Source organism: Crinia signifera, chromosome 1 (assembly GCF_055691185.1).
Source record: "Crinia signifera chromosome 1, ASM5569118v1, whole genome shotgun sequence".
In the NCBI taxonomy this organism is placed as follows: Eukaryota; Metazoa; Chordata; class Amphibia; order Anura; family Myobatrachidae; genus Crinia; species Crinia signifera.
Window position 1 is genome coordinate 308,086,386 of NC_139217.1, and position 21,375 is coordinate 308,107,760.

General features: G+C 40.4%; 1 protein-coding gene across 2 annotated transcripts in view; it reads left to right on the top strand.

The window, feature by feature from the left end:
- LOC146078639 (proprotein convertase subtilisin/kexin type 5-like) overlaps nucleotides 1-21,375 on the top strand; it is a 275,576-nt gene that overhangs the window by 169,938 nt on the left and 84,263 nt on the right. For both annotated transcript variants that reach the window (XM_083186123.1, XM_083186122.1), the window contains exon 8: nucleotides 12,815-13,027. In XM_083186123.1, coding sequence (XP_083042249.1) covers nucleotides 12,815-13,027 — 213 coding nt within the window. The remainder of the gene's footprint in view (nucleotides 1-12,814; nucleotides 13,028-21,375) is intronic.

Here is a 21,375-nt window from a genome sequence, read left to right on the forward strand (position 1 = left end):
ATGGGTACACTGAGTCTTTTTTAACTTGAAGGGTATGGTCCACAAGGCGTTTATGCCTACCGGCCAAACCGTCAATTATGCATTTTACATGGGAGCGTTCAATTGCTTGAGAAACAGGGTCCTTCGGATCGGCCAGGGGATTGCCACTACCCGGGTCCTCCATCACAACAATGTACCGAGTGCCACATCGCTACAAGTGAGGGAGTTTTTGGCTAAACACAACATGACAACGCTGCTCTAACCACTCTACAGTCCAGATCCGACCCTGGCTGACTTCTTTTTTTTCCCTGGATCAAACGTGACCTGAAAGACATCGTTTTCAGACCGTAGACAAAATGGAAGCAGCCGCAACAAAGACATTCCAGCTAATGCCTTCGAGGAGGGGTACCAAGCTTAGCAGACATGCTGGCAATGGTGTATCGATGCTTCATACATTGAAGATTATTAACCCTACGTATCTGAAAGGTTTTAGTCTCAATACATTAAGACAGACCCTACATCTAGTTACATCCTTGGAACTGCCTTGTAATGGGATATAAATGAACTGGATTGAATTATAAGGTTACACAATATACAATGGGGTACTTTAATGTGGTACAATATGAAGTGGAGGCATTATAGTGTGGTATAATATGAACTGTGAATCTGAATTGGGAATATTGTGTGACATAATGAAATAGGGCACAATTATGGGGCAAATAGGGGGTCAGGTGAACAGGTGTCTCTCTAGAAGCAAATATCTGGCTATGCTCCTCTACTTACTCAAAGGATTCTATAGGGAAGTGAAAGGAATGGATGAAACTATAGTTAAATTACCAGCACTATGGAAATGAATAGTCTTGTTATAGGAATATATGTATTTATATTAGATGTACAGGCAGTGCTGTCACCTTAGCAGGCAGACTAGCATTTCTGCATGACTGCTTTTGTATCGCTTCATGAAGCACAGTCAATGTGTGCTTATTACTGGTTTCTCAGTGCTGTACCTTTAAAACAAAACTGTGTTCAGGAAAAGAATTATCAATATCTTATTCATTGTTATTGTAGAAGCTCTTTAGTGTCTTTAGTTAGACTGACATCTGGGGGGGGGGGGGTTGTGTCTAATGCTGTTGTAATTCATTTTGCTATGTGTGTAATGTAAAACAAAAGCAGACTGGCTGGACAGCAAGCATGTCTTTGTAAGAGGATCATACATAGCTAGTAAACCGCACTTGACAAATCCCTGATTGACGCCACAGGCAAAGTTGAAGCTGTAGAATAACTTGTACTAAACAATGGGAGATACTCAAACCACAATAACATGTATAGCTGTCTGACGTATAATCTCACATAAGTGTAGAGCAACCAACGATAGATTCTTGGGCCCTGTGTAGCAGTTTGGCCTGTACCATTGTATGATGTGTTATTATAATATCGCAGCAAGTTTTCCTCACCAGGCCAGGACAAATAGTGAAATCAAAGTCTTCAGATGAAGTGACCCTGTGCCAAAAAATCTTTTTAGGATACATGATGGACTTCATCTCGTTCCCATTACACCATTCTGTGTAAAGCATTGGATGGCTGCCCAAAGCACTTGATGGACATTAATGATGAGCTGTGGTGCTGCTAGGCCTTCTGGGCATACTTGGCTGGAAGCTTCCCCTCCCATCACCGCAGCCGCCTTTCTTCTCTTTCACTGCAGTCATTTTGGCTCTACTTTTGCTATTCATTGGGGTTTAGCACTAAAAATGATTTTCTAGCCAAGAAAACAACGTGAATGCGCTATTAAAGCCTACTCATTGCCTTTTAGTTATCAACATTTCTGAACAATCACCTGTCGCTACTATTGTTAGAAATGTTGAGAAAAAGGTAAATATGAAGATTATAATTTTTTTTTTTTACATGTCTAGGTTAATCCAAAGCAGTGATCATTACATCATAATGAATTGCTGTGGAATGCTTTAACAATGCATAATGTCAAATATACTTAAAATAAATAGGATAAGCTCAAAACACACTTAAAATAGATAGAAATCCACCTCATTAATGCATACATTACTCATTTTGTTGTCTAGTGTAGAAGACCTGCCACTTAGGGGATTATTTAGTAAGATGGGAGTTCTATTAAAGATGAGATGTTGCTATGGGCAACCAATCAGAATGTATTTATTTATTTAGCACCTTCTTAAGGATGATAGATAAGATCTGATTGGTTGCCCATAGCAACATCCCATCTTCAATAAAACTACCATGTTAGTAAATAAACCCTGTACGCACTACTACCCGGTGTTGGGTTTAAATTTTCAAGTAAAGTTTTCAATGAGTTTGATGTAACTGTCAACATACTGGGTACTTGTGTAGTTTCACGGCGTGTTTGTTCGGGTTGCAAAGAAAAATCCACAAATAACTTCCGCTGAAATACATGACACTGTGGAAAAGAGTGGTGTGATGGTTTCAAGATGCACAATAAGGAGGCCTTTGAAGAAAAATGGTCTGCATGGTCAAGTCACCAGATGAAAGCCATTACTATGCAAATACCACAAAGCATCCCCGTACAATACTCCAAACAGCACAGAGACAAGCCTCAAAACTTCTGGAACCAAGTCATTTGGAGTGATGAGACCAACATTTTACTTTTTTGTCCACAACCATAAACGTTACATTTGGAGAGGAGTCAACAAGGCCTATGATGAAAGGTACACTATTCCTACTGTGAAACACGGAGGTTGATCGCTGATGTTTTAGGGATGTGTGAGCTACAAAGGCACTGGAAACTTGGTCAAAATCGATGGCAAGATGAATGCAGCATGTTATCAGAAAATACTGGACGAAAATTTGCACTCATCAGCCTGGAAGCTGTGCATGGGACGTACTTGGATGTTCCAACATGACAGTGATCCAAAACACAAGGCCAATTCAACCTGTCATTGGCTACAGCAGACTAAAGTGAAGGTTCTGGAGTGGCCATCTCAGTCTCCTGACCTCAATATCATTGAGCCACTCTGGGGAGATCTCAAACGTGCAGTTCATGCAAGACAGCCCAAGAATTTACAGGAACTGGAGGCTTTTTGCCAATAAGAATGGGCAGCTTCACCATCTGAGAAAATAAAGAACCTCATCCACAACTACCATAAAATACTTCAAGTTGTCATTGTTGTTAATGGGGGCAATATACTGTATTAAGAAATGGGGTATGTAAACTTTTAATGAGCATCATTTTGGTAGTTTCTGTTGTCATTATGATTTAAAAAGAGTAAACACAGTTGTTTGACAATAAATGGCTTCACCCAACCACTAACCATGAGCGAAAGAAACGTTTGTGAGTTATCATTTATATTCTCTGACAAATGGCCAGAAAATCACAAATTCTGCTAGGGTATGTAAACTTATGAGCACAACAGTGTGTGTGTAGCGCTAGACAGTAATAGGTTTAAAAGTACACATTTAATAATGAAAAATACCATATAAAAAGCACAACCAATTGGAATATGGAAAGCACAGGCACCTCTATTTCTTAGCTACCAAGTGAGAGGATCCATTCCTATTACACCGCCATTACTCCTATAAGGAATTCCAGATATAACAACAATGTCGTTTTGATTCTCAAAAAATGTTGTAGAATAACCGCAATGGATATCCAAGTGAAGATTTTAATCCTTGTTAAGGAAAGCGTAACAGCAAAAGTCCTTCAAGTGGAAGCAGGAATTGAGTTATTTTGCAGAGTTCCATATAATAGCGGTTTTTGGATGGTAAGCTCCGGTGACGGCTGGTCTGGACCAAGTGGCAAAGTGGGTAGCAGGAGGGTAGCCAAAAGTGCTAATGGCTGACGCGTTTCGCTGTAACCCGGTACAGCTTTATCAATATTAAGCCTACTTCCTAAAGTCCTAGAACCTGATTTAGATTTGTATGCAATGCCCAAGTTCATTTATTGGTAGAGTGTGCACATGCCAATGTACCATATCGAAGCCACCTGCAATCAGCAGCAAAAATATAGTGCTATGGATTGTTGGAGAGAGGAGGGCCCCAAACCAATATATTGGCTAGAGTTCAATGAGGTATAAATCTGCCTTTGCTGGCAGGGGTCCTGGATGAATAGTCTCTGGAGAATTCACTCTGCATGCTAAGAACTGCTGTGAACTATTTTGGAACCTGATCTGATGGTAACTACTAATTTGAAGGTGTGTATTGCCTACCTGTGGAAAAGCTGTGAAACATAGGCCTGCAGTGTGGAACATTTAACCAGTGTATACGATCCTTGTCACAATATATGTGTGTGTGTGTGTGTATGTATGTGTGTGTGTGTATCTGTGTGTGTAGCTCTCATCGCATAAGGCAGGCATGTCCAAAGTCAGGCCCGGGGGCCATTTGCGGCCCGTGCTGTCATTGCAAGCGGCCTCCAGCTGGAAGCGGGCAGAGCATCAGATGTGGGAAGCACAGCACAGGACACTAAAAGTGGGGCCCCGGCCAGCGCACCTTTACCTTGCTGTCTGCTGCAGTGAGGAGGTGCCGGCCGCCACAGTCAGATGTTTTTGGCTTCCTACCCCTGCTGCAATTGTTTATCACTCTACTCCACAATCACAGTGACAGCAGTGTTTGGGGAGGGAGCCAGCAAGGGGGAAGCTTGCTCCCGTAACATGCAGAGCGGAGGAGGGCAGCAGCGGGAGCCCAAGCATCTCCTGTCCTTGCAGTGCCTGCTTTGCCTCTCCTTCCTCTGGCTCACACAAGGGGCTGGGAAAAATACAGAGAAGGAAGGGGGCAGAGTGGGGGACATACAGTGAAGGAGCGTCAGGCTGGGGGACATACAGTGAATGGAGGCAGTGATATCCATTCATAGAGGGGGGGGCAGGCTGGTGGACATACAGTGAATGGGGGAAGAGTGGGGTACATAGTGAATGGGGGTCATACAGTGAATGGAAGTCATACAGTGAAGGAGGGTCAGGCTTGGGGACATACAATGAATGGAGGCACTGATGGACATTAACAGAAGGGGGACAGGTTGGGGGACAGAGTGAATGGGTGCAAAGTGGGGAACATACAGTGAATGGGGGACATATAGTGAAGGAAGGGCAGGCTGGGGGACATACAGTGAATGGGGGCAGGCTGGGGGGAAAACAGTAAAGGGGCAGGCTGGGGGACATAGAGTGAATGGGCAAGAGTGGGGGACCATTCTGATGTGATTAATTATTCAAAGAATGTCAGGCTGAATGGTCGGCCCCCACACATTTACACTTCACCAAATCTGGCCCTCTTCACAAAAAGTTTGGACAACCCTGACATAAGGGATGGATTTTTCCACTTGAAACCCCCGCCAGTATTTCAAGTTAGATAATGAAGGCTATGTGTCCCAATTTTAGTCCAGATACATCAAGCCTTAAAGATTTCCCTTTTATCTTTGCTGTGAAAGGTCAGATGACTTGATCTGGGTTGACATCTTCTTAAGAAAACAAATACCAGTGGCAGGTCCAGTAACTTGTAATCACCAGTTTTACAGTAGGTTACAGAGAAAATACCATCTAAAAGCTTGTGAACACTTCAGGGGTTGCCTACTTTTACAGTCTCTTCTCCGGGAGAAGCCCGGAGTGGAGACTGTCAGCAGAACTGCAGGGTGCAGGGCCTGATATCGGCGCCATCAAGCCCCAACCCAGCAAATACTGGGATTTTCGGGTCTTAGATGTGAGGGCGGGGCTAAAATAATGTAATTTTAGCCCACTCCTCCCGAAAAGCAGCGGATTGCAGTATTTAAACACTGTGTTGCGGTATTTAAACAACAGGATGCGGGTGAGTGGGTGGCCGCAGGGGAAACCGGGAGGTTTGCCCACCTTTCCAGGAGACCAGGAGGGGGACCCGACTTCCGGGACCCTCCTGGCAAATCCAGGAAGGTAGGCAACCCTGCTTTAAATTCATTTCTCCCCCTTGTGTATCCATTTTTCCTGAATGGGGTAGAGAATGGTAGTTATACAGTGACGATATCTGTAATTATTCTATAATTTATGGGTGGCCTGTTTATTATAATAGTAATAGAAGTTTAATATACCGTATACAAAGCTGCGTTTCTCAGTCTCAGGGACGTCCCTGAAGGTAATATAGCTCTGTCACATTCTTCATTACTGGCGCCAGGTAAGATTACTTCAGCAGCGTTATTAAAAATCTGTAGTCTTGCAATTTTCTTTATTGTTGCAGTCATTGGTTGGCATTTCATATATCTGTGCTAGGGCTTACACATAATACATCTGAATAGTAATAAAAAAACAATTATTTTCTTATCTCTTGAAATTTGTGTATGAGAAATTCAACTAATTCAAATATCTGTCTTTGTTTATCTTCTTGCAGCAAAGTAATAGCACTTGGATATTTTATTTCTCTACAGAAATATTGGACTTTTTTATAGTTTCATAGTCATTTGTCTAAAACCGAATGATAAATTGGAGGCATCTGAGTAAGGCAATATAGACACTGGTGTTCAGTGTTCAGTGACAGTGGGGCACCAAAAAGTGGGGATAAAGCCACATACATCATAGACGATCCATGCTGCAGCAAGACTCGGCAGAATGCCGGCATCGGGAAGGATATAAACTCTTATGGGGAGAGCGGGGTCATGTTGCAGCTGCGGCATGGCCATAGTTAACGAGGACCTTCATCGTCTGTTCATGTTAAGATGAGAGAGATAATGATATTGTGTGTACGCGCTAGATGTGATAGTAAAAGATATTGCTTAGAAGGGTCCTTCTTAGTGCTTTATTAAATTATCTCGTCTAGGGCCTGATTCATTTGCAAAAGCAAATTCTCTCTCTAATGGACAAAACCATGTGCACTGCAGGTGGGGCAGATGTAACATGTGTAGAGAGAGTTAGATTTGGGTGTTATTTTGTTTCTGTGCAGGGTAAACACTGGCTGCTTTATTTTTACACTGCAATATAGATCAGTTTGAAATACAAACCCCACGCAAATCTAACTCTCTCACATGTTCATCTGCCCCACCTGCAGTGCACATGGTTTTGTCCATTAAAGAGAGATTTTGCTTTTGCGAGTGAACCAAAATCAGTGCCCTAGCGTGTATGGGGCTTTATTTAGACCTGACTGCAGCGGATTGCAATCAGATAGCCATAGACCCGCCAGAGTGGCCAGTTACCACTACCAAACGCCGGCTTCCTGTCAATCTAGTTGTGAATGGCCAGCCATCGGAAGAGACACTGGATTTTGTTGCTGTTTGGCATGTGCGCTATAATCCGTATGCATGTACAGTAAATCGATAGAAGTCGGAGGACAGAGATCAGGTCTGAATAACCCCCAATGACTGTACTTTTGGGAGTAATCATTAGCTGTATAGACACGATGATGCTGCTCTGAGAACATGCGTTTTGTCTACACATTGTTACTGGTGTGCTCACACATGCACATGCTGCTGGAGACTGTTCCAGGGAAACAACAAGTTAACTCTTTTGGCGTTAAGACAAATGGCAAAGGCAATGGAGTATTTAGGTAAATGATTGTTTTATTATTTATATCCAGTTATTTATATAGCGCACACATAATCCGCAGCGCTTTATAGAGAATATTTGAACATTCACATCAGTCCCTGCCCCAGTGGAGCTTACAATCTATATTCCCTATCACATGTACACGCACACACAGACATTCTAGGGTTAATTTTTTTGGGAGCCAATTAGCCTAGCAGTATATTTTAGGAATGTGGGAAGAAACAGGAGTACCCGGAAGAAACCCACGCAAGTGTGGGGAGAATATACAAACTCTGCACGGTTAGGACCATGGTGGGAATCTAATCAATGACCTCAGTGATGTGAGGAGGTAATGTTAACCATTACACCATCCGCACTGCCCATAAATTGCATCTATTGGGATTTTTTATTGCTGCAATAAGCACAGGCCAGGTGTATATGTAGCCCACCCACAGTCACAAATTGTTATTTACATCATGCAGGAACATTGATAGTAGAAAGGTCCTCCACACTCATTTTATGATACATCATTTATTGTTGCTTTAACTTCAAAACATCATTAGCACATGATTTAAATGCAATGTGATTGACAGAGTGTGACAGTGTGGGGGTGTTAGTGAGGACTGGGAGTGTCATGGCCGTTTTTAGGGCATGTATTTGTTGACGTCACCTGCAAGCCAAGCCTACAAAAATATGGTGTCTGCATTTCTACTGCTGCATAGACCTACCTGAGTAATCAATGTTTCCCATTCTTGTGTATAGGCTGCATATGCGTACGCAGTTGCGTTTGCTTCGGTGGGAGTATGTTCTCATTTTTGAGCAGCAGCTGCACTTGCTGATATCAGCAGCTTTGTTCCAGATAAAACCGCACTTGCAGCTGCAAAAGCACCATTATCTGACATGCTTCTTAAAGTTGTGTACAGTAGGTGCAACCTTGAAGTCCAGGATGTTAAAGTACGTAAATAGGTGTACACTTGTGCATCCATCCAAAAATGAATTGCTCTGAGCAATACCAGAGGACATTCATTTTTTGAACTCCATCACTGACAGCCTAATCTCTGTTTTAGCTCTTTTTTTTAGTGTACTTAGAATTCTGTTCTTGCTGTCCCATTCATCTTTTCTTTTTTGAACACATGCATTTAACATTTTCCACTACACCAAAACCTTTTCTTTTACTAAAAATTGTTTTGACATTGAATCAGTAAGAATAAAGATAAAGGTTGTTCCTTAAAATGGTATACGGTCGTTAGGGGACAGCACTGTTGGCATGCCTTGGGTCGACCACTGAAGCCAGGTGGACACATGGAAAGGTCGACATGGGCTTAGTTCGCAAGCTCATTGGGTCGACACAAGCATAAGGTCAAAATGGGCTAGGTTGACAGTCAAAAGGTCAACATGGGGTTTTTCACTTTTTTGAGCCGACATGCCGGCAGGCGGTTTTTCATGCCCTACCATCCACTAGGGCGTGGTGGGAGAATAAAATAGTGTGCCGAGCGAAGTGACAGATAGGAGCTGATTGGTTGGTGTTTTATCACTCTTCATTTTATCACTTTTTAATGCTTAACACATTAATGAAAACAAGACTATTACTGGGAACCAACATGGTTTTGTGGGGGATAGGTTATGTCCAACGAACTTAATTAGCTTTTATGAGTGTAAATGAGTGTATAGTGTAAATTTGGACCAAGGTAATGCTGTATACATGGTTAATTTTCCAGAATAAGAGGCTGCTTCATAAAATGGAGGAGTTGGGTATAGGAGCTAACATCTGTAATTGGGTAAGAAACTGGCTGTGAATCATGGAACAGAGAGTAGTAGTTAGCGGTTTGTTTTAAAACCGGGTCACAGTACTAAGCTGTTTACCTCATATTTATTAATGATCTTAGGGATGGTTTAGCAAGCAATGTGTCAATTTTTGACACCAAACTGGTTATAAAATCTGACCAGGAAATAGCCACTTTACAGAGGAACTTAAACAAACTGGAGACTTGAGCCTTGTAAATGTAAGATTACATTAAACGTAGAAAAATGTAAGGTCATGCACTTGTGGAACAGAAACCAGTGCAATTCATACTGTATAAATTGCATTAGGTAATTCACTAGGGGAGAAAGACTTGGGGCGTGATGTACTAAGCTTGAAAAGTGATAAAATGGAGAGTGATAAACCACCAGCCAATCAGCTACTACCTGACATTTTTCAAACACAGCCTGTGAGCTGATTATCACCTGGTTGGCTATTTATCACTCTCCATTTTATCACTTTTCAAGCTTAGTACACCTAATTTTGCTCCCCGCTGCAGAATTTAGCTCTCTGGTGCACCCCCCCCCCCTCCTTTCTCCCTCCCCTTACCCTATCTTACCCGGTTGATGTGCTCTTCATGCCTGCAACCCCCCCCCCCCCACAGAGAACAACCCCCCCACACACTACCACCCCAACCCCACGCCCCCCCCCCCCCCCGTGGACTCACCCGTCGGGGAACCTAGATCCAGCGAGGTCCCAGCAGCGGATTTGCCGTCAGCAGCAGGGTCCCTGCGGAAGATGGGAACTAGCAGCGGTATTAATACATCAATCAGCAGGTAGTCCTCACAAAGTCACTGCTCCTCTTGCAATATTCCTAACCAAATTATAGGCAGCCAGTCACATTTTTTTATGTAAGACCATAGTGCATGCTGGGATGTAATTTTGTGAACACATATGCCACACCCATATAAAAGCCCTTTCTTCCAATAAGCTTTGTGTCCCGTGTTTACCGAGATAATTTCATATTTGTGCCATCTAACAGTTGGCTTGAAAACATGGCACTTTATTACCTAAAAAATGAAGCGATATTACTGAACCATACTGAAGTCTATCCTCCATAATTAAAACATTATTTAAAATGTAGGTTGTATCATTTCTGTTTCTGTAATAAGGTTGACTGCATTGATTTACTACATATTTCTGGTTAATATCACATAATTATGTAAATGCACCAGTAGTGTATAATTAACACCATAAATAGTTCACTTTTAGATTTATTTTGGAAATACCATCTTTGTTTTCTAAAATATATTTTATTGCCCTGTTAAGTAGGTCACTTTTCTCTGTACATTTTGCTTTTCTGTTACAGTGATGGAATAAATCTAAAACTGCAGGGGGGGACATGACAAAATTACAATTTACCTTTCTAGTCCAATCACAACTAATGTATATAGGAAAATATAATAATAGAAAAACACGGTTTACATTTAAATGCAAATTAAATGTAAGTAACAATGATTAAAAGTAATAATGTAATTTTGTTTATTACAAAAACATAGTTAAAAGAAAATGAAACCTTTCATAACATATGTCTGGGATAAAGTGTTGTTAAATTTGCATGTAAATATGTTTTTCTTAATTAAAAAATACAAGCAAACATAAAAATAGGCAAAATTTGAATTACAGTTTCTCTGAGTGCTGACATGTTTAAGAATGATTCCGAGAGCATTTTAAATAAAGTTTTGTAGATGGAAAATTGTTTTGGATCGTAACTTGCTATTCTCCACAGGATAAAATAATTGTAACCACCTATAATTGATCAATACTATAATACTTCTTTCACACTGCCAAACCTGCTATGACCTGGGTTTTTTTAAACGTTTCTTTAACCGGGTCAAGTATAACCCCATTCACACTGCATGTTGTAAACTGTATATTACTGGTTAATTACCGTTTTTGTACCTTTCACATTGAACCTGTTGTGAAAGGTACACGGTAATTAACCAGTAATATACCATGCAGTAGGCAGAGAGGGTTCAGGGGGACCTGGGGGCGGCAGTCACAGGTGGCGGTAAAGCAGCAGCCCCCCCCCTCCCCCACACAGCCAGCACCTAGTAACACCCCCTCCCTCCCCTGGCACCTGGCTGTGGATCTGGGAAGCACGGTAGGCAGCGGGCGTGCACGGGTCACTAGGATCCACTCATTACATATGTGCATATGAATTAGCCACTCATTACATATGTGCATATGTAATGAGCGGCTCCCAGTTATTAAATATTCACTGCGCTGATAACCAGCTCAGTGCTAACTGCTGCCTGAGTCCTATATACCGGTTCAGAGCTGTTCACACTGCATAAAAAAACGGCTCTGAACCGTGTAGGACTTTTTTCACGTTTGCAAGTACTGGTTATTTGTAACCGGTAAATGCAGAATGACGCTTTCACACTGCAGCTCTAACCAGTTGAAAGGCTAAAAAAAATTACAATATACCGGTTAACAGCTGCAGTGTGAAAGGGGTATAAGATCAATCCAATTACCGGTGATAACTTTGCGGAAGTAAGTTAGCACAGCAACAGCTTCACTTTACAGCAACTCACATAAAACTGCTCAAAGCCCCATAGGGTTACAGTAAAATTGTGCAAATTCAGGCTGAGATCAGACCAAGAGGAGTGCTATTGCTGGTGTTTTGATGATATGGCAACCTGCACCCTTTGCAGGTAATTAACTCGATCCCTAAATATGGAGGTTGGGAAACATGCATTTATATACTACAGAAAATCATACAGTATATGCAAACTGCTGATGGGCTTCCTTAACAGGCATAGCTATGATGCCAATATGGTGAGGCCATGTTCCCATTTGGACCTTTTTCTTGTGTTGGCTTGAGCAAAGTTTTGCAAATCTGACTCAACAATATTTATAACATATTTACAAAAGATAATTGCACATTCTAATTTTGACAAAATATCTAAAGATTACGGAAAGGTATACTTTGTACAAGCATCTTAATTATTGGCCCATGTTTTTCAAGCTAGAGAATAAAAATGTATTCAGTACTGACCTTGTCTGTGTTTAATATTGTAGTGTTTACAAGGTGTGGAAGATACATACTGTACAATGAAGATGACATCTTGGTTACTCTGGGAACCATGACAACAACCTTCCCCTTGTAGCATTTATTTTATGCAGTAATATAATTGACAATTTTGCATTTCAAAATGATTCATGTAGTATAAAGTTAATACATTTTTCTCTATTATTTTGAGGTTCCATCTAAAAGAATACAAACTCTCTATAAAGAAGGAGCCTAGGACCAACTTGCCATAAATACCCTGTTGAAGTACATTAATTATAAGAATTTGTGTTTGTTTTTTATTGCAGGCATATTTTTGTATACATTTTTTGATAACACAGCTTTCCCAATACAGAAACACAGGAGGCCACATTATTGTAGGTATGGCTTTTGGAGGAACCTTGAAACAATTTTCTGCTCTTGTATATTTGCGCAGATGTATTTATATATAATAAGGTTGTCTTGAAGATGTTACATTCAAAACATTATGGGTTTTATGCTGTAGCTGTTTTGTTTTAGAAAATGTTTTAACTTTAATGTACTGCAATTTGTATTATTTTGTAGGGAAGAAGAGGATATGGTTCAATCTTTGTTTGGGCATCTGGCAATGGTGGCAGAAGCCGAGATCACTGCTCATGTGATGGCTATACCAATAGTATTTACACAATCTCAATTAGTAGTACAACAGAAAGTGGCAAGAAACCATGGTATCTGGAAGAATGTGCCTCAACCTTGGCTACAACGTACAGCAGCGGAGAATCATACGATAGAAAAGTGGTATGTCTCGCATCGTGGTATCTGTTATGTGTGTTGCTTTCATGAGGACAAATCTAATCATACCTAACCTGTATGGTTAGAAAATAAAAAATGTTTGCTCAGACAACCGGAATAATGAGGACATTTGTTTTGAATAAAACTCATTGGGCCAGATGTACTAAAGGCAGTATTCAATGAAGATTTTCGGCATGTGCAGCGAATCCTGTTTAGGGAGCCGGGGGACGGCGGCAGGCAGGGAGATGGAAGTCTCCCTGCCTGCACCGGAATGTGTGGGGGGGAAGGAGGGCTCCCCAGGACATAGGCAGCACAAGCTGCCCCCTGGGAGAGCTGGCAGGGGACGTGGGTAGGGAGCCTCTGCACTGCTCCCGCTCGTGCATATGTAATGAGCGGGAGCAGTGAATATATAATGAGCGTCTCTCGGCTCTCAACCTCCATGCTGGCTGTTATGTGTAAAAAAAAAATTCAAATTAAATATATATTCGTGTGCAGCACGCACATGAATAAAAATAGCATACCCCTTCACCAAAAAATATTGCCGATTTTTTACACCAAATTTTCAAAAAATCCCCTATATTGTAAAAGATAACATTCCAGTTCACCTTAAAAAGATGGTGTTTGCTACACGGTGAAGCATAGTGAAAATTAAGCTGAAAGCAATTCGCCATCCTAATTGAATACAATCATGGCGAATCACGGCCAATCACAGTGAAAAACCCATTGGAAAACAGCATTGGCCGTCATTTACTGTTCGCTGTCGGCGAATATTGAGTGTTGAATAGGGCGAATGACTTTTGCAGTCAAAAATTCACCAGGGAGCACGAAAATAGGACACATTCGCCGTTAAAAGCGGTGAATTAGCGTCATTGAATACTGCCCTAAAGTGATACAATGGAGAGTGATAAACCACCAACCGATCAGTTACTATCTTTTATTTTTCAAACCCTACCAGCAGCATGGCAGTTAGGAGGTGGTTTATCACCATTTTAAAACTTTTCAAGCTTAGTACATCTGGCCCGTTGTCTGTCATTAAACTAATACAGGTTGAGTATCCCGTATCCAAAATGCTCGGGACCAGGAGAATTTTGGATAACGGATTATTCCGTATTTCGGAATATTTTAATATTTCAATTATGTATTTTGAAGTATCTTGCATGTATGCTGTATAAACACATAAAATACACACAAATATATTTTATTACCACATAAAATACACACAAATATATTTTATTTGTTCAAAAAACAAGGTTTCAAAACATGAAACAAAATTTGTGTACTATCTCAGATATTGAATTTGAATGCCAAGCAATCATTTTCTTGCACATATATAGTGCCAGTTACATATCATGTCACCAGTAGTGCTGTTACAAATGTCCCCAGTGAGTTTTTAGCAAAAAAAATATTTTTTTTTTCACTTTCTGGAATGTATGGTTTTCGGAATAATTCGGATAACGGATACTCGGATACGGGATACTCAACCTGTATATAGTTATGTAGGTCTGTTTCCTGACCTCCAAGTTTATTTATATTTATAATGTTTATATAGTACTTTTCTACCACAAACACATATGATATATGGACAAGCTTATGATGTATGATGTTTAGGAGTATTTTTAGAAGACAAGAACTACCGTCAGTGCTTACCGGACATATCATCACATACCAAAAAAACTAGACCCCACGTTTCCCTGTTTTAGCATAACTAAATGTTTAGCTGTTATTAAAGGTATAGTGCATCTAAATAGTATGCTCAAATAATGGACTCCTTGGAAGCTCAAAAAAATTAGAATTACGATATGATTATATGGTATATCACATCATTATTTACCATTGTTGCAAGTCTTGTAGATTTATTAAAGAACTAAATACAATGAACAGCAAACATAACTATTGGTTTGCTTGCTATTCTCTAACATTTAACAAGTCCCAAACACACTAGGCTATATTGTGAACAATATCGCTCAGAAAGGGGCTTATGAGCGATAACGTTCACAATATCGTTTAGTGTGTACACTCAATATCGTTATTGATGTGTGTTCCAGTGTGTCATTAATGTACATTGATGTTTTCTAAAGATGCAGTTCAATTTGGCTATATAGCCAAATGACCTGCATATTTCAAGGGCCCCCAGTGTAGTCACTGAACGATATCGGTGGCCGATATAGCTCAGTGTGTACAAACAATATCGGCCGCCTGTGGACGGTATAATTAACTATATTGGCCGTGACCAGTGTCACTTAGTGTGTACGGGGCTTTAAATTAATTATGACAAATGATTGGTGTAAACTGTAAAATACTATGGAAGAAATGTATTTAGTGCCATAGTGCCTTTTGTAGAATAGTGGCATTTAGCATTTGTTTTTAACTAAATTATTCCTTTAATTGCAGTTATTTTAAATTGGAAATAAAATGTTTGGTAAATGAAATAAAGTGTTTGGTAAATGAAACCTTTACATATTCATCTATCATCACTGCATTTGTGATTGTCCTTGAGGGAGATGAGATAATCCACCAACAAGCCACTGTTATCACAGGAAACACACAGCTACTGTACAATGTTGTCCACACATTATTAATATGCTGCGTGCCAGAGGTCATGAGTACATAATTCTGCTCATCTCTTGCTGAAATACCTTTTAACTCAACAAGCAAGATTTGCTGTAATATTGATAAAATAGCTTTCTAGGAGACAAACGTGCATCTGCACAAAGACAAATTGGATTGGATTTATTATACCACAATTTACAGTTAAGCTAGGGTGCATGGGCACCCTGTTCCTAACTGTAAATCATTTTATACATTTTAAATATGCCCCCCTGCAGTGCAACATGGTTTGCCAAGAGGTAAAACAGCACCTTCTAGCTGGAGTTCCTACTAGCTCTTAATGAGACCGTAAAGCAGGAGAAATGCTCCTTTCCTACCAAATTAAAGCAAAAACTGCTATGGGACATAATTAATACTTAACAAGTATCTCAGGGTCCCTTAAGGTCATGTTTATAACAAGAAACGTGACAGATTGCAGCAGCAGGTTTTTAATGTGGTCTGTTTATATTTTGCTAGGGCCCAGATTAAAGAATCACTTTAGTATGTATGTAAGATTTGTACTTTTGAATTGAAAGTAAATATCAGTGTTTGACAAGCCTTAATGCATATTACTTCCTCTGCACATGTTGACTTCCTAATACCAACAATCCTTCCTAACATGTTGTGATTAATGAGCCTGTCCCAGCATGCTATTGAATTTGGAACATCATGTCAGCTATTGAAGTTTTCCTGCCTGTTGGTGGTCTTATGCCCTTCTTATTTCCTTCTTAAGATAGATGGAAGACCTCTGTGAAAGTGAATGCTTTCTAGCTGAAAGCCTTGTTTTAGATCTCTCTGGTAATTATGTTTAAACACCCCAACTCCTGTCAACAACTTCTCTTTGAAAGTGTTCTGATGGATTTTCCAGTCAGGGAGCTTTCTCTAGGTATTATCCACTTGCTCTCCGGTAGCCAAGTGAAAAGTATAAATCAAGCTACAGATGTTATACTGAAACACGCCAAAGCCTTACAAAAATGTTCTTTCTGACAGTTTGGCAGCAAATTTCCAAACAATTGAAGAATACAGACATGCCTCATCAGTTGGCAGTTGATAGCTACATGCGTACAGTAGATCATTATAGTAAAATACACAATCCCTCATAATGATGCAGGATCTGATTTATATCATTATATATTATTTATATCATTATATGTGCTGTATGTAATTATGGAGCTATTTACTGACGACTAAAAATTTGTCTGATTAAAATGTGTTACTCGCTTGTATTTTGGTTTGATATATTATATCAAGATTATCTCTCCATGATATCATCAAAAATATGTTTTTAAGCTTTTGTGTGTCCCAGTTTTATATATCCAATTTGCATTCTACCACCCTTGTTATAATGCACCATGGGGCAAAAGTACTAAGCATTGGAGAGCAATAAAGTAGAGAGAGATAAAGTACCAACCGATCAGCTCCTGTCATTTTTCAAACACAGCCTCTAAAATGGCATTTATGAGCTGATTGGCTGATACGTTATTGCACTCCATTTTATCACGCTTCAAGGCTTAGTAAATATTACCCCATGTTTCTGTTTATTCCCCATCATGCATGCACTCAGTTAGTAGCAACTCTTTTAAAGCATACAGGCCCAAATTTGCATATATTTTTATACTACCTTTTACAGACTGTCAGATGAGGAACAGATGAGGAAGTGTCTTGTTTCATACCCATGACATTAAATGTCTTTTGTTCAGATCAGTTGCAATTTTACCTATGAGCTGAATTTGCTTGCTTGTGACCTTAACCCTGCTTTATATATACAGTTGTGCTCATAGATTTACATACCCTAGCAGAATTTGTGATTTTGTGGCCATTTGTCAGAGAATATGAAGATAACTGACAAACTTTTCTTTCACTCATGGTTAGTGGTTGGGTGAAGCCACTTATTGTCAAACAACTGTGTTTACTCATAATGACAACAGAAGCTACCCAAATGACCCTGATCAAACGATTACATATCCTGGAGATTTTGGCCTGGTAACATGCACACAAGTTGACACAAATGGGGTTGAATGGCTACTAAAGGTAACCATCCTCACCAGTGATCTGTTTGTTTTTAATCAGTGTGTGTGTGTATAAAAGGTCAGTGAGTTTCTGGTCTCCTGAAAGACTCTGACATCTTTCATCCAGTGCTACACTACACAGTGGAGTCATGGGGAAAGCAAAAGTATTGTCAAAGGATCTGTGGGAAAAGGTAATTGAGCTGTATAAAACAGAAAAGGGATATAAAAAGATATCCAAGCAATTGAGAATGCCAATCAGTCGTGTTCAAACTCTAATTAAAAAGTGGAAAATGAGGGATTCTGTAGAAACCAAATCACATTCAGTTAGACCAACAAAAATGTCAGCCACAAATGCCAGGAAAATTGTTCAGGATGCAAAGAAAAAAATCGACAAATAACTTCAGCTGAGATACAAGACTCTGAAAAAAGTGGTGTGGTTGTTTCAAGATGCACAATAAGGAGGCATTTGAAGAAAAATGGGCTGCATGGTCGAGTCGCCAGAAGAAAGCCAAAGCACAGAGACAAGCCTCAAAACTTTTGGAACAAAGTAATTTAGCCGCAACCATAAACGTTACATTTGGAGAGGAGTCAACAAGGCCTGTGATGAAAAGTACACCATTCCTACTGTGAAACACGGAGGTGGATCGCTGATGTTTTGGGGATGTGTGAGCAACAAAGGCACTGGAAACTTGGTCAAAATTCATGGCAAGATGAATGCTGCATGTTAGCAGAAAATACTGGGAGAAAAATTTGCACTCATCAGCCTGGATCTGCGCATGGGACATATTTGGGCGTTCCAACATGACAATGATCCAAAACACAAGGCCAAGTTGACCTGTCATTGGCTAGAGCAGAATAAAGTGAAGGTTCTGGAGTGACCATCTCACTCTCCTGACCTCAATATCATTGAGCCACTCTGGGGAGATCTCAAAGTGCAGTTCATGCAAGACAGCCCAATAATTTACAAGAACTGGAGACTTTTTGCAAAGAAGAATGTACAGTATTACCATCTGAGAAAATAAAGAGCCTCATCCACAACTACCACAAAATACTTCAAGCTGCCATTGATGTAAAAGGGGCAATTCACGGTATTAAAAACTGAGGTATGTAAACTTTTGATCAGGGTCATTTGGGTAGTTTCTGTTATTCATTAAAAGAGTAAACACAGTTGTTTGACAGTAAATGGCTTCACCCAACCACTAACCATGAGTAAAAGAAAAGTTTCCAACATAATCTAGGAAATAAGTTTTATTAATACAGCATCAGTTCAGTAAAACATATAGAGTCGACGTTTCAGACTGATAACAGTCCTTTTTCAAGACAGCATCAAAGCAGTTTAGCAGATCGATTTCCTGCTGCTTCTGTGTACAGCTGGCAGATGCAGTCTTTTTAAGGGTCCATCTTCTTTGCTATGATATTCCGCCAGCTGAGCTCTTGTTGTGGGGCTATTATTTCCCAGTTTATGCTGCATACGTCATAGTAGGTCCTTGCACATTTACTGTCCCAACCATACACCCTTATGGGCCTCCGGGGACATTGGAAGAGAGGTGCCAACTTTATGGCTGTTGCCTGGTGGTGACCACCTCTATTGTCTGTGGCAGTTACACACCTGCTCAGTTGATGTCTAGAAACACCTTTTTCACACATCTTCAATGCAATTCCAGCACTGCATACTCTTTCCACAATTTTTCTCCTCAATTGTGATTCTTTTTCCTTAATTTTTCATATAGTTCACAAATACCTCTGTGTATTGGTGTGGTTTGATGCAACTTTTCTTACATTGTTAACTGACGTTCAGCTGAATTTGATCAGCTCTCTGTGGTAAAATTGTGACTGAGATCTTACAACTTGCAGTTGAACATTGGTAACTTATTGCACAACTTTGTGGAAATAAAAAAAATGAAAACAAAGTCTGCCCCACGAGGTCACAGCTGGTGCGCGAGAGTTTTTGCCATGTTTACTAAAAGAAAAATACAAGTATTTTCCAAATGAACTGTAGAAATGTTATACAAAAAAACAATAATATTGGATTTGTACTAAGCTTTCTGTGATCTGAATACAGATGTTCTAGCATTGACAGGAAAGCTAAATGTACCAGAATGAAATGTTTAAAATAAACCATTTATTTCCCAAGAAGCATAAATATAGTACATTTTCAGAATTATTTACTGGATCTAAGTCAAATATATTACCCAAAGGGGAACATTATTCACTTGCCTTTACAGAGCAGTTACATTTTTGTGCAATATTTAATATTTATCATATAAACTACATAATAGCAGTACAAAAGATAGGTTCTGACCTAAAACTAATGTTAAGGCAAACTGTGCTTGTTAGCGTTGGACAGAGTGGTTCTCTTCCAACCACTGACATGATGTACACTACGGCCCTTATTTTAGTTGACTCGGACGGATGCGTATTTCGGACAGGAACTGAGTGTTCTTTACCCCGCCTACTGTCTGGATCGCTCACACTGTCCGAATGCGGTAAGACACTGAGCAAACAGACTGCGAGTGGATGTTTCATGTGAACACCTCCTCCATCTGTGGGAACCTCCCCCATCCTACGATAGTCATCGAATGATGGGTCGAGCGGTCAGGCAGCACCGAGTGTCCCAGACCACTCAGACATTTTTCTGTATGAAAGCAGTGATATGGGCGGGCAGCTGACATCCGGCTATGTCAGCTGTGTCACGACCGGATTACCATATGTACGCACAGAATTTTCATGGGACCGCCCATGAAACGCGGGGCGTACGTATATGGTAATGACCTCAAACATCCCTTCAAGCCCCTCTCCCTCGCCTGATTGTTCCGACCAATCATTTTCTGCACGGAACTCACACCGTGTTCGGACATGCAAGGCATTCGCACATGTGCAGAAACGCCTCTGCACATGCGCAAACACCAAACATCGCATGTCCGACCGCACACTCAGCGGTCCAATTCAATCATAATAAGGGCCTATGAGAGACAGCAAATATATAAAGAAATTAACACAAAGGCCCAGTGCTGTATTCAAAGCATTGTAGGCCCTGGACATGAACTGGGGCCCCTACCCACCAATTCATGGGAACAAATGAAAAAAAAATCATAACTTGTCCTGCTCTGTCTATCGGCAAGCTTCCATACAATGAATGTCTGTCATCACTCTTATGGGTGGATATTTTCAGTCATGCACCACTCAGCAAACTGACAGCCATTTACTGTGTGTCTGTAGGCTTGGAGGCAGGTAGAGAATACTGCCTCATGGCTGATTGTGTGACCTTCACCCACCCTGATCAAAGGCACCTGGAATTGTGGGGCCAGGGCAGCTGACTATATGTAAAGATGGCCCTGATAGGACCTGCTTACTCATTTGATAGACACATGACTCTAAAATCATGTATACTGTTGTGTCCCAACTTCTTGAATATCTCACCTTTTTATTTCTCACTTCTTCATCTAAATTTCTACTTGTATTCCTTGTTAAAATGGTCCATGCAAAAGCAAATACAGGCTGAGTATCCCTTATCCAAAATGCTCAGGGCCACAAGCATTTTGTGCCAGAATGAATGTCCTTTGGTAAACCGCTTTTGATTGCAGATGCATGACTTCTCATTGGAGTATTTCGTTAACTATTTACCTTTGTCTTTTGTATTATCCCCACAAGGTCAGAGGGCAGCCAAAGGCTGTGGTATATTATTATTAGCTGGTAGTACAGCTGCACCCAAGACCACTTTGCAAGCATGGATCCTCCCAAAGCCACCTTCTCACTCTT